Here is a 14,779-nt window from a genome sequence, read left to right as displayed (position 1 = left end):
AGGTAGGGGCCATTCAAATGAGAGCTGTGTCTGAGATCATGGATGAAGACCAGGGCCAATCACAGGCAGGGCCTTCTGAGGGAGCAGCAGACCAAGGTGCAGAAGGAGGAGCTGTCAGTAGACCACCTATGCCACTGGGCATGAAGAAGCAACGCAAGTCATTGGGGAGCTTTTTCAAAAAACAGTGCCAAGAAGATGATGCTTTGCCTCTCACTGAAAAACAAAAAGTGGAGAGTGAGCTGGAAAGGTACCTGATGTGCCCTGATGCAGACAGTAAGTCTAACCCTCTGGACTGGTGGAGGCTACATGAACACAACTTCCCCAGATTGTCTCAGCTGGCGAAAAAGTACTTGTGCATTCCAGCCACCAGCACCCCCTCAGAAAGAATTTTTAGTACTGGGGGTAATATTGTCACATGCATCAGGACAGCTTTAGACCCAGAGAAGGTCAACCAGCTGGTGTTCCTAGCACAAAACCTGGACTGAAAATATACTTAAATAGTTCAACTTCTAGTATGATTAGAGTAAGAATAACTTGAAGAGGTACTTTTTCATATTTCTGCAGGTTTTATATTTCAAACAATGTTACTGTACTGTATCAGGTTTGTTTTTTTATATTACAGATGTATCTCAGTCTACCTCAGTTTTATTTATGTTTACAAAACACTGCACATATTTTAAAAACACTTTATTTACCAGAAGGTGAACAGCTAGTGAACTTCCTAGCACTAAACTTGCACTAAATTCTCAGGTTTCTCTGTTTATATTTAACACTTTGCACTATTTTACTACACTTTATTAAGCATTTCTTACATTTTCTTTCATTTAGCACCTTAAATGTTGAGATAATTGTTAAGTGTTCATTGTGACTTTAGACTTTACATTTTAATTATTTGAGTTTTCCATGGTTGTTGACATGTTTAAAATAAAAATGTTTAAATGTAATACATTTTTCTCCTGGTCCTTATTTTAAATGGGTCATAAAAAATATCAATAATTATCGATATCGACCGATATGAAACATTCATATCGTGATACAGTTTTCAGCCATATCGCCCAGCACTACTGCAATGCCACTGTGAGTGTATTGTGGGTCACATTGTAGCTGACAGTCTCAATTCTAAATTGTGTGTAGTAAAAAAGGAACTTAAGTCATACCTGTCAGGCACAAACAAACAAGTCAGTTGGTACTATACTGTGTATATAGTTAATATACAGCGAGCATTAATACAATCAATACACACATATATACCAGCATTCATGTTTTAATCACCTACACTGCATCTTTGATGATCAGGTGATTTTTTGCAACATCACAAAATTTTAGTTGTAGTACTAAAGAGATTTATTAAGATTTTATTTGTTTACTAAGTTAACATATGATTAATTTGATTATATTATTTATCTTTACTGTTACCTCAGGATCGCTGTAGGTATTGTGTTAATAAAATGACTGCCGTCTGCCGCCCCCTACTGACCAAAGCATCACCGCTGTGATATCAGGCTGCTGCCCTCAGTCACTAGAGAGCGCGGATTAAGTGTGTTACTCAGTTACGCTCTGGGCAGCGCTGAACCAGGACATTAATAAGATAGAATAGGAAGCCTTTATTGACAGTGTACAGGTAGCAAATACAATATATAGACAGAAATATATAAAATATACATATAGAGGGGAGGGGAAAAGCTCCCCCTACTCATCAGACTTACATTTTATTTTATTCAGAATCAGAATTCACTCTATTGGTACAACTGCATGTACTATGATTTTGTTTTGGCAGTTTTGATGCATTCACAGACAACATAGAACATAAGTCAGAGAAAAACAGTCATTTTGCATGGGTTTGGCAAGCTGAACAAACATTCATTTATTTTTGTCTGACATACGTCACACTTCAGACAGAGTAAAAAGGGTTATACTGGTTAAAAAGCAGAGATTTTACCTTTTTGCCATGGAGAAGCAGTGACATGTGACACTGATAAGGTAAAAATGATTCCTCCAGCACACAGTGAGCTATCCCAGCATGCACAGGGACACTGAGTCATCAACATAAAACCCAGGATAGAGGGGCTCAGTGAATGAGGAGGTGAATCTGTACAGGGGGGTCAGTCCATCAGAGGAGACTCTGTAGAAGGACAGAGCACCAGCCCCCCAGTCCAGATACACTCCTACTCTGCGGGAGCCTGAGGGCTCTATGGGTATGACAGTCGGTTTATTATTGTGCCAGACAGAGTAACTGTCAGGATAGCAGCACAGCATCCATGACTTGTCATTGTCTCCAAGCAGACAGTCATAACTCCCTCCTTTCCTCCCGATTCCTTTATAAGTCACTCCTATCCAGACTGCATTTCCAGTCCACTCAGCCTCCCAGTAACAGCGACTAGTCAGACTCTCCCTGCACAGAACTTGGGGCCGACAGTTAAATCTCTCTGGATGATCAGGATATGGCTGCTCTGCCCCCCGTGTCACCTTCCTGTTCCCCTCTGACAGAGACAGGAGTCTGTTTGCTGTTTTGGGGTCCAGCGTCAGCTGGCAGGAGTCTGTAGGCATGAGGAAAAGCGATTAATCCCATCACGAAGCCCAGCATCTCCATCATTATCACTGTCACACCTCACACACTCACTAACACAGAACTCGCTCCAATACACACATTTTATTCCCAATATACTCATGTAGCCGCCCAAGTCTGCGGCGCTCCGGCTGCCCCCTGCGCTGTGAGACACGCCGCGCTGAGAGACTCGCTGGGGACCGAACTGCACTTTAGCCTGCACTATATTATTCTGTACGATACATAAAATATAAAACAGCACAGCGTCCCCTAACGAAGCAGCAATTCAAGTACAGTATGTAAAATAGTTCAGGAAAAGTCGGACGCCGGCGGGAAGACGTGCTGAAATGCTGCGCGTGTTAAATTAATATACTTGATTACAGGTAAATAAAATTATAAAAAGCATTCATCAAACATGTTAAACATGAAATTGTACCCCAAAGAGTACCACTAAAAGTTAATTTGTATTTACTTCAAAATAAGAACTTCCTTCAAACCACTTCGGAAACATACCTCCCTCCAGCAGCGTTCAGCACCGACTAGTGATGTGTCGGTCGTGAATGAGCCGATCAAAAGATCCGGCTCCTGACGAGAGACATTTTTATAAAGCAAAACGTCTCCGCGGCTCAGCGCTCCATGCTGCTCTGACTGTGACTGAAGTCTGTGTTAATGGCATGCGAGCTGCGCGACCGATCACGTGATGAGTCAGACAAGGTTCATACCATCAGGTTAAACGTAGGGAGGGGCGGGGGTGCGCGTGCTGACGGTGTACAGTTGCAGAGCAGGAGGGAGGAAGAGGAGGAGAGAAAGAGAGGGAGTGTGGTGCGCGAATAGTAGGCAAGATGAGTGATAGTTGGATACGAAGGATGTGGGTGGTCTGACCCCCAGCCTGTGAATACATAATGTATTTCTACAGAAGTTCCCAGACTATTGTTTATACTTAATAAAGTAGTCATCTTTAAACCTAAACCAGCCTTTTTTTTTTAAAAAAAAAAAGCACACATCACAATAATTGTGTGAATGCTATCATGAAGTAGTATTTATGATATTAAAAATAAAAACATGCTAACAAACTTACATTTCTGTAAGCCTGGTCTGGTCCTGCACTCTCCACTGTGGTCCACACTATAGCAGAAGCAGAATGACATAGTACAGGTGGATCCATTTATTTAATTGTTGCATTTTCTCCACATACACTGCAGATGCAGACACACATTCTATACTCACTTTAGTTTCTCTAGTTTACATCTGGGATCCTCCAGTAGCTTCACTCCTGAGTCTCCTGGGTGATTGTAGCTCAGATCCAGCTCTCTCAGGTGTGAGGGGTTTGACCTCAGAACTGAAGCCAGAGAAGAACAGCCTTCTTCTGTGACTCTACAGCCTGACAGCCTGCAGAGGGACAAACAAAATAGTTCCAATAGATAAAATCACCTTGCCAGTATGAGTATTACTTTTAAGTAAATTTGACGACTCCAATAAATAATTCAGTAATTACAGATTACAATGTTGAATAAAGAGTAAAACTGACCTCAGTATCTCCAGTTTATGGTGTGGGATACCCAGTAATACTGACCTCAGTATCCCCAGTTTACAGAGTGAAATACCCAGTAAGACTGACCTTAGTATCCCCAGTTTACAGTGTGAATCCCCCAGTCCAGCAGAGAGCAGCTTCACTCCTGAATCCTGCAGCTCATTGTTACTCAGGTCCAGCTCTCTCAGGGGTGAGGAGTTTGATCTGAGAGTTAAAGCTAATGTGTCACAGCATGTCTCTGTGAGATTACAGCTGTTCAGCCTGGAAAAGGAAACGTGTTAAGAAATAAATACATACACCACACACAGGTATATCAAATAAAATATCAAAATAAACATTTTTATTTTTTAATACAATAAGTGAGGCAGCATGTACTTCAGAGGACTGTCTAATTCCTTTTGATGTTCCTCATGTTCTGCGTCATGAAGAATACAGTGAATACTTTCAATTCAAAGCACAAATACCATGAAAAGTTTACTGGATAAGGACTGGATCAATGTGCACAGATGAGCAGATTTTGCTACAATACAGTTTCTCCTGTGAATTTACTTTGTCTTTGGCTATTTGCTGTACATTTTCATAAGTCATACATTCCAAAATCCCATTCTGTATTGTCCTAAATATTTCAATAATTACAGATTACAGTGTGGAATAAAGAGTAAAGCTGACCTCAGTATCCTCAGCTTACAGTGTGAATCCCCCAGTCCAGCAGAGAGCAGCTTCACTCCTGAGTCCTGCAGGTCATTGTTACTCAGGTCCAGCTCTCTCAGGGGTGAGGAGTTTGATCTGAGAGCTGAAGCCAACACTTCACAGCATCTCTCTGTGAGTCTACAGCTGTCCAGCCTGGAAAAGGAAACGTCTTAAGATATAAATACATACACCACATACAGGTATATCAAATAAAATATCAAAATAAACATTTTTATTTTTAAATACAATAAGTGATATACAATAAATATCTGCATAAGTATTTTTATAAAGCTCTGAGCCACGCTCGGGCTCAGTGATCAGCACTACAGCCAACCCAGGGGTTCTAGGGTTTTGGGTTCAGTTCCTGCCTGGGATATGTATGTGTGTGTGCGTGTTTATGTGGGATTTGAATGTCAAGAAGAGCTTAAGGTTTTTTAATTATTATTTTTTTATGTGACTTTTGAATTGCTAACACCATGACTGAAATTCTTATTTTCTGTTTTGCTGTACCTGAGAACCTGTTAAATTTTCAAAATACTAATCAGACAATTATCAGTCCTGTCAGATAGGGATGAAATAGTGATTCTTTATTCATCCCCCTGGTAAAATAGTGTTGTCGCCTCTCTGATCTTGCTCTCTCTGACACACACATACAGGTGAGAGGTCAGAGCACAGGGTTGTCCAGCATTCAGCGCCCCTGAAACTGGGGGGTAAGGGCCTTGCTCAAGGGCCCAAAACAAGCATCTCTCTGTCGGCCAGGTATTTAAATGAGTGACCTTCTGACCACAGGCACAGAGTCCGAACCCACTGTACCACACACCACACCAAGAATGTTAAAAAGTATATACATCCTGCAGTATCCAAAATTAAAAGGAATTCCTAGGTGGTCTTTATAAATACACTCTAATTGTTTTGATAAAAGCAGAATCATGAACAACATATGTACTTCTTTAGCAACAGACGGATGTAAGATCACTTACAGAGCTGTCCTAGATTTCTTGATCACAGGCAGCAGCCTCTGAAGACCTTCATCTGATCTGATGTATTTCTTCAGATCAAACACATCCAGTTCCTTATCTGACATCAGTAACACAAAGGCCAGAGCTGACCACTGTGCAGGTGAGAGGTCTTCTGCTGAAAGGCTTCCTGAACTTAGGTATCTTTGTACTTCCTCTATTAGAGAATTGTCACCCAGTTCATTCAGACAGTGGAACAGGTTGATGGTCCTTTCTGCAGATAAATTCTCCTGTATTTTTTCCTTGATATGTTGAGCTGTTTTCTTACTGTTATGTGAACTGGTTCTTGTCTGGCCCAGTAGCCTTTTTAACAAACTCTTACTGGAATTTGTTGAGAGGCCAAGGAGGAAGCGGAGGTAGAGGTCCAAGTGTCCATTCTTGCTCTCTAATGCCTGATCCACTGCAGTCTTCAGCCGGTCAGCTGATGAGTTTGACAGAAACACATATAAAGCAGCGAGATACTCCTGGATGCTCAGATGCACAAAGCAGTACACCTTCTCCTGATACAACCCATATTCCTCCTTAAAGACTTCTGTGCACACTCCAGAGTAAACTGAAGCCTCATTGGCATCAATATCATTCTCTGTCAGATCTTGTTCATAAAATATGAGATTGCCTTTCTCAAGGTTGTCAGAAGCCAGTTTACCAAGTTTTAAAAGGAATTCTTTGCTGTATTCATTAAGCTTGGTTTCATAGTTTTTCATATACTTGTCATTTTTTAAACTTGTTTGAAAGATCAGGAAGTGTGTGTACATTTCAGTCAGAGTCCTTGGAATTTCTCCCCTGTCAGTCTCACTAAAAAGTCTCTTAAGCACAGTGGCTGAAATCCAGCAGAACACAGGTATGTGGCACATGATGAAGAGGCTCCTGGATGATTTAACATGTGTGATAATCCTGCTGGCCAGACTCTGATCACTAAATCTCTTCTTGAAATACTCCTCCTTCTGGGCATCACTGAACCCTCGTATCTCTGTCACCCGGTGGACACAATTAGGAGGTATCTGATTGGTTGCTGCAGGCCGGGAGGTTATCCAGAGGAGAGCGGATGGAAGCAGATTCCCCTTAATGAGGTTAGTCAACAGCACATCCAGTGACATTTTTGTTGTTACATCAAACCAACTCTCATTGTTCTGAAAATCTAGAGGAAGGCGACACTCATCCAGGCCATCAAAGATGAACAAGACTTTGTACCTAAACAGCTCAGTGGATTCAAGTGATTTCAGCTCTGGGACAAAGTGGTGAAGTAGTTCAATCAGACTGTATTCATCCTTAATCAAATTCAGGTCCCGGAAAGGAAGAGCAAATATGAAGTGAATGCCCTGGTTTGCTTCTCCTTCAGCCCAGTCGAGAATAAGTTTCTGCACAGTGACTGTTTTCCCGATACCTGCCACCCCTTTAGTGAGTACAGTTCCAATAGGTGTCTCACGCCCATATAAGGGTTTAAATATATCATTGCACTTGACTGTAGTATCTTCTGTTTGCCTTTTCTTGGATGCTGTTTCAATCTGTCTCACTTCATGTTCATCATTGACTCCTCCAGTCCCACCTTCAGTTATGTAGAGTTCTGTGTAAATCTCTTTGAGAAGTGTTGGCTGTCCTCCCTTAGCTTTCCCTTCAAATACACACTCAAACTTTTGCTTCAGGTTACATTTGATTCTACGCTGACATTGCAACAGAAGATGCCCTGAAATGAAAGAAAAATGCTGATGTAAACTCCATCTATCCATTTTCTGAAACTACTTAATCCCAACTGGGGTTGTGGGGGGACTGGAGCCCATCTTGGGAACAGGCAAGAACCAACCCTGGGCAGTCGCCAACACACCACAGGGCACACACACAACTACAGGGCCAATTTAGACACACCAATCAACCTATCCTACACGCTTTTGGACCGTGGGAGGAAACCGGAGCCCCCGGCAAAAACCCACATGAACACGGGGAGAGTGTGTGAACTCCACACAGAAAGGACCCGGGACCAAACCCAGGACCTTCTCACTGTGAGGCAGCAGCACTAACCACTGCACAACCAGGCCACCCCTCTTTATTAAACTCATATATGTGAAATTAAATCAAATTACATCAAATGATAAACTGAAATTTAATACACATTGTTTCATAGACTATTTTTCTGTGGCAAATCAAACACACACTGAATGAGGTACAGCTCTTACTCTTCTCCAGCATGTCAGCGAGATCATTTTGCTTCATGGTCCTCAGGATGTACTGTGTGATCTTCAGTGCTCCCTCTCTACCACAGGTCTTCTGCATCTGACCACCACTGTCCAGGTCATTGTCCTCCTCCAGCTGAGGCTCAGAGCATTCTGGGTCATTCTGATCCAGGTACCTTTTGAATTTCATCAGCTCATCCTTCAGAAACGTTTGAGCTTTTTCCTCCAGTAACTGAAATGAACAGTTACAGTTTAATTATTATCACTCCTGGCACCATATCATTTTATTATTTCACTTGTGAATTAGTTGTAAGTATCATCCCTTTGACAGGATCAACTACTTATTGTACATCTGTAGAAGATGTATGTCAATTTAGATGAAATTTTAGAAAATATACTTCAGTAATAAATGCACACCTTGAAGACGGACGATAAGTCTCCTTTATGTGAGTGTGAATTACACTTTTTCACTTGGCCCCTGCGAATAAAACACAAATATTCATCCATTAATCCATCCATCCTCCAGCCACTTATCCCAGTTTGGGGGTGGGGTGGGGTGGGGTGGGGGGGTCTATTTCAGACAGGAGAAGGCCTAGAATACGGGTTCACCCTTGGGGGGGGGGGGATTCAAGTCCATCACAGGACACAGACACACAGAGGCTGTCATATGTCATGGGGTATTTAGAAAGGAGCCTAAACGCGTATTTTTGGATGGCAGGAGGAAACCCATGCGATAGAGGGAGAGCGTGCAGCTGCAGACAGACAGGGGGCTCAGCCTCCAACACTGGGGGTGTGAAGCCACAGCGCTGCCCTCTGTGCCGCCGCTAAAATAGGCATTTTATGGAGAGACAAAGGTCCTGCACTGACACTGACTACCACTGCTGCTGCTTGGGGAATAATAACCTACATTTCTATTTAAATAGATGTAACTGCCATCCACATTCTCAGCTTATTTCATTAGGGCGGCTTCCTGACATCAGCTTGCTTATGACAGTATAAGAGAAGCAGTGACATCTAGTGGCAGCACAGAGACACAGCAGGTAGCAGCCAGGAGGGACAGTTTGGTATGTAGCTCCCAGTTACTCAGTAACATTCAGGGGTTACTTCTTGTAAAGTGATTAACATGATTTCACACAGATGTCGACTTAATTGCCATAACTATTTAGAGACGGAATTTGGGGGCCATTTATATAAAAGTTTTAGATAAAATAGTATATTCTATAATAATACATCTTACATTTGGCCAATCGACCCCCGCCCCGATCGGTAAGTTTCACAGTCTATTCACAATTTGTTTCGAAAGAAGATTCAGGACTCATGGCTCAATACGCTCCCAATGTATTCAACAAATTATGACTGAAAACAGACTAAGACCTCACTGGTTTTATTCTGTCTTTTTGGGCATGTTACATTTACAAAGAAGCTTTTGCATTGTTTTTCTTATTCTGCAGAACAGCACAAAATGCAAAAACAAAATCTGAACGCAAAACAATTTTGCCTATTGCGCCCTCTTACGATAACATTAATAAATGACTTTGTGCCACGGTACATTGTTACACCCCTACAATGCTTATCATCATATTTTTAATCTGTCATCCTATTTTTTAATAGTGAACATCTTGCCATTGTGACACTGCATACCGCTGACATCCCGCACTTTGATTAGCATGTTTTTCATGTTCCATCGTGTTGAATTCCCTCTCGTTTCTCTTTCAGCTCCAAAAAATAGCTGGAATTGCCCACACAGGGAACCCCTACCCATGTCAGCCTAGGGCCCCCAGAGAAGGTAATCCGCCCTGCAGCAGCTACCTTTTAATTCAGCACATTTTATTTGCCATTCCCTGTTTAGTAAAAAAAAATAATAATAAAAGAAAAAATGATTAAGTAGCCTGTGCATTCATAATGATCTGTTATAAGAAGCTGAGTATTAGTATTTCTCAGATTTTTATACGCATTTTGAGAATGAGGTTCACACTAGCCTTGGTTTCCTGGGCGGCTTTAACATGTAAAATATAGAAAATATACCTTCTGATTGAACAACTTATATCCATGTGATTTTAACTGCACTGTTTTACACCCACTGCATTTTAAGTTTCAACAACTGGCAAGTGACACCTTCTCAAATATATCAAGTTGATTTTAGCAGATTTTTTTAAATGTACTTTTATATTAATATTAAGCAGCAAAACATCTCATTCATATCTGTTCAGAGGTGACACTTGACATAACAGCCACCTCTGGCCACGTTGAATGTGTGTCCACAGCCACCAGTAGCTTGGCCCCTTCGACTGGTCCTGTGAAATCCAGATGGATACTTTGCTAGGGACATGCTGGCCAATCCCAGGGGTGCAGTGGGGCCAGGCTTAAAGGCTCTTCTCAGCAAACTGCAACGTGTCATCCTGTTAACCACTGGATAATTGGTGTGTCTGGATGCTAAGTGTTTATAAGCTGGTCAGTACAGGTCAGTCAGACAGTAGGGGAGGGGTATTGATAAAGGTGGGGCCGCCTTTATTCAGGCTGTGGGGAACCTACAGTGGGCACCCAGGAGTAGCATCCAGCGCTGCATGCAGTTTGCAGCCAGGGCTGGTGTCCCTGAATAGGAACTGGAAATGGATGTCAGGGGTTGATGGTCCATCATTTGGGTGAATCTTCATTCGGAAGGGTAAGTGTGGAACTTTTTAATTCTGATACTGCCCACGGTATATTTTTCAACTTCTCCTTTCTTCAGAATTTTTTGAAGCAAAAGCTATTGGTTTCTCTTCTCCCGATGGTGTGGGACATCATGGCTGCCAGTTCACATGGGGAGTTATTGCAGGTGAGCTCGAGTTGCCTGGTCCTCACCCTGGTGACCCTTCATTTGTCCTCACTGTTCTGGTCCATGTTGAGTTCCATGGTTGCTGTGTTGCCCCTGTCCCATCTCATGTCTCTCTTGTTAGTCCCTGCTCGTTTGGTCGTGTCTGGTCATCCAGTGTCCTGTTGGCCCTTGTCCAATCTGGTGTCCCTTTTGTTCTTTGCCTTGCTGTTTTGGCCCCTCCTCGGTCTGCCAGGGGTGCCCAGAGTGCACGGGTTGGGGGGGGGGGGGGGGGCTGTCACTCTCATTCTCTCCCTATTGCTCATTTGTGCTGCCTCTCGTTTCAGCCCTCATGTGGATCACTCTAGCTGTCCCATATCTGCTCCCTCATTAGTTGTGTATAACAGTGCCTCCCAGTCCTGTGCTCCTGAGTCCTGAGGTCATTGATGTCGCCCCAGTGTGTGTGCTGTAAGGCCTGGGTGAGATCAATTTTGCGAAACTTCTTTCCACTATGCAATCAGAAATCAGTTCCTCATTAAGAAAAAGTAGGTACTATTCCTCAGTTAGTACAGGGTGTAAAGTCACATTAAAAGGCCCCTCACAGGCGAGCTGACCCATCTATTTTTATAATCCAGCACCAGTGGTGTTGTCCATTGCCTGTGTGGTACCGGTACAATGATCCCAATCGCAAGCAGTCTCTGTTTCTCTGCATTGACTGTAGGGTCCAGTGCCTAGAGGACCTTCCTGGCCTTCAAGGTGTGGTGCCAGGCTTCACCTGCAGCTTGACCTTCTATCCCTTCATGCTTCTCAGTTCATCCTTGAACACTGCTGCATGTCTCCTCAGCACTGCTGAAGGCCTCATCTCATCCACTGACACTTTAACATGCAAATCCATGACAGCATTACCAGCTGAAAACTGGCTCCGGGCCTTTCCACCATATTGCGGTTCTCTGAAGCGTCATGGAGTGGGCGTGTTCAGATGATTATCGGAGTTCTCGCTCCAAATTACAGTGGACCAATGGATGTGTAAGATGTACACCCCCTTCTAAGACCTACTCACCCCTTAAAAAAATCCAGAAGAAAAACATATAAAAAAGAGGAGGAGGAGGAATAAAAACATTTAATTCTATTTTTTTTATATTTGCAATACATATTTTCATTCTGATACTTAATAATTTGCATGCATTTTTCAAAATATTAATGAATTCTTCTGGCACAAAATTAACTCCATGCCTGTCACATTAAAAAAAGTTGGCATGACCAGCTCCTCTTTAATGCCATTAGCTTGGACAAAAAACATCTGAACCCTTCACAATAAGCTCTAATTATTTCATCAGACTGTTGGAACGCTTTGGTCAAAAGGCATTTTGTTACTTTATATATAAACTGGTCATTTATCTTCTCGATTAGCATGTTTGTTTTCACTAACATCAGTTGAATCACTCGCATGTCACTCTCCCCTCTTCCAAATGCTACCAGGCAAAACATCTACAATGTCGGCCGTCAAACTCCACCATTCACGGGAGTGAACAGCAGCAAAAAGTCTGTCCTAGTCGCCAGTGAGTGTTTGCATCCAGCTCACTGCATGTCCATATTTCATCTAAACCAGTGTTTCTCAGCCCAGTCCTGGGGACCCCCAGACAGTCCACATATTTTGCTCCCACCCAGCTCCCAACACAGAGGAATGGGTTGAGAAACATCCTTTGTGTGAAACATGGTTTAATATCATAGGGGGCACAAGTGATTTTGTAAGTTTGACACACTTAATGTCGGCTATGCTGACCATCAATTATTTAGAGGAGGGACATCTGGTAAAACAATATAGGCTAATATCCTATATACAGGCTTTTATATTTAAGCCACAAATTTTCATTTCTACTCGTTTTTATTTTATTTCAGTTAATTATGGATTTTGTTGTTTTAATTTCAGTTTAGGTTTTGTGTCTCACGCTTTTGGTTTCAATTGTGATTAATGAAATGCTTTTATCACTGTGATTCAGTGTGCATCACATAAATATAACATTTATTCTGATTTGGATCAGCAACAATTTAAATATCACCTTTGGTAAAGAAAGCAATTGCTTGTTTTTTTTTGTCAAATGACTTCAGATATAGTAATTAGTTATTTACAAGCACCGTTAATGTGAGGGTGCTGCAGGATTTGTATGAGGACAGTGTGACAGCAGAGAGGTGTGCGGTAGGAATGATGGACTGGTTCAAGGTGGAAGTGGGATTGCACCAAGGATCGGCTCTTAGCCCTACAGGTTTTGTTTGCAATGGGGATGGACAGGAATGCGATCAGACAGGAGACCCCAAGTACCATGATCTTCACAGATGACATTGTGATCTGTAGTGAGAGGAGGGAGCAGACTGAGACAAGCCTGGAGAGGTGAAGGGATGCACTGGAGGGAAGGGGAATGAAAGTCAGTAGGAGCAAGATGGAGCACATGTGTGTAAATGAGAGGGAAGGTGATGGAATGGTGTGGTGGCCAGGAGTAGGAGCAGTGACGGTGGATGAGATTAGATATTTGTGGTCAACAGTCCAAAGTAATGGAGAGTGCAGTACAGAAGTGAAGAAGAGGGTACAGGCAGGGTGAAGTGGGTGGAGAAGAGTGGCAGGAGTGATGTGTGACAGAAGCATATCTGCATGGGGGTGTCGTGTTTGTTTACATTTATATTTACCTTTGATCTTTAGGAAAAAGTCCCTCTCTGAAGCTGATTGGTTCCCTCATTGACTCGTCACTCTTCATGGAAACACAGCTGGGTACAGGTGAGCCTGCTCTCTCCATCAGGACACTGTGGACAGTCAGAAGAACAATCCTCATTTTTTAAACATAGTCCATATAATTCACATTAAATCTTCAGCTATTTAGCCTCCTGCTCTGCCTTCATGTACTTTCATATGTCACATAACTCATGATGCAAACAGTCTTGCTTACAGTTAGCTTCAATATGAAAGTCTCAGCTAAAAATAAGATTCCAATATGAAAGGTTTAGTATCATTGTTACAATCTCAGTTGCTAGACTTGGCTGTTGTTTTTATTCCTGTTTATTGATTTATTTGTTTATGTATTTGTTTGTTTATGCTCTACTTCATTATTTGTGACCATTTTTGATAGGATTGATGATGTTTGTTCCCTCTAGTATAAAAGAACTGGCTGATTGTGGAAGAAAAAGGAGGAGAAAGAAGATGCTGTGATCTTTTTATTAATCTACACGTAGTAATGTGTTCCACACTGAGCCAGCCCTAGCTAGGAACCCTGTCTGCTTTTATATTATGGCCTGACTATAGACCCAACAATACACGCAGGGTAATTAACCTAATAGATTACTATCAATAAATTGGAAGCCACAATTATCTTGTTAGACGCAGAAAAGGTATTCGGCAGGGTAAACTGGAAATTTCTTTTTGAGACACTAAGCAAATTTGGCTTTGGATCATCATTCATTAACTGGATCAAAATATTATATACAGCGGGGAAAATAAGTATTGAACGCGTCAACATTTTTCTCAGTAAATATATTTCTAAAGGACCTATTGACATGAAATTTACACCAGATGTCGGTAACAACCCAAGTAATCCACACATACAAAGAAATCAAAACAAATAAGTACATAGATTAAGTTATGTGAAATAAAGTGATATGACATAGGGAATAAGTATTGAACACGCTTACTGAAATTTATTGAATACTTAGTAGGAAAGCCTTTGTTGGTAATGACAGCTTTAAGACGCCTCCTGTATAGAGAAACTAGTCGCATGCAATGCTCAGGTCTGATTTTGGCTTATTCTTCCACACAAACTGTCTTCAAATCTTGATGTTTATAGGGCCTCTCCTATGAACTCTGATCTTTAGTTCTTTCCATAGATTTTCAACTGGATTCAAGTCTTGTGATTGACTGGGCTGTTCTAGCAGCTTTATTTTCTTTCTCTGAAACTGATTGAGAGCTTCCTTGGCTGTGTGTTTGGGATCATTGCCTTGCTGAAATGTCCACCCTTGTTTCATCTTCGGGACCCTGAATGTCTCACTTTCTCC

At 41.9% G+C, this 14,779-nt stretch overlaps 1 protein-coding gene across 1 annotated transcript; it reads right to left on the bottom strand.

Annotated features, from left to right (window-relative positions):
• Nucleotides 1–1,484: 1,484 nt before the first annotated feature.
• LOC140577606 (NLR family CARD domain-containing protein 3-like) lies at nt 1,485–13,566 on the bottom strand. The gene is made up of 9 exons (XM_072707787.1): nt 13,424–13,566; nt 8,368–8,428; nt 7,954–8,182; nt 5,747–7,466; nt 4,746–4,919; nt 3,773–3,934; nt 3,624–3,670; nt 2,415–2,537; nt 1,485–1,519 (listed from the first exon to the last, which is right to left on the bottom strand). Exons 1-9 carry the CDS (start codon nt 13,564–13,566, stop codon nt 1,485–1,487), a joined length of 2,694 nt encoding a protein of 897 aa, XP_072563888.1.
• Between the last annotated feature and the right edge of the window lie 1,213 nt (nt 13,567–14,779).

The sequence above is a fragment of the Paramormyrops kingsleyae genome, chromosome 25 (genome assembly GCF_048594095.1).
Source record: "Paramormyrops kingsleyae isolate MSU_618 chromosome 25, PKINGS_0.4, whole genome shotgun sequence".
Classification (NCBI taxonomy): Eukaryota; Metazoa; Chordata; class Actinopteri; order Osteoglossiformes; family Mormyridae; genus Paramormyrops; species Paramormyrops kingsleyae.
Note: the sequence above shows the minus strand (reverse complement) of the source record. Positions and strands in the feature narration are given on the sequence as shown.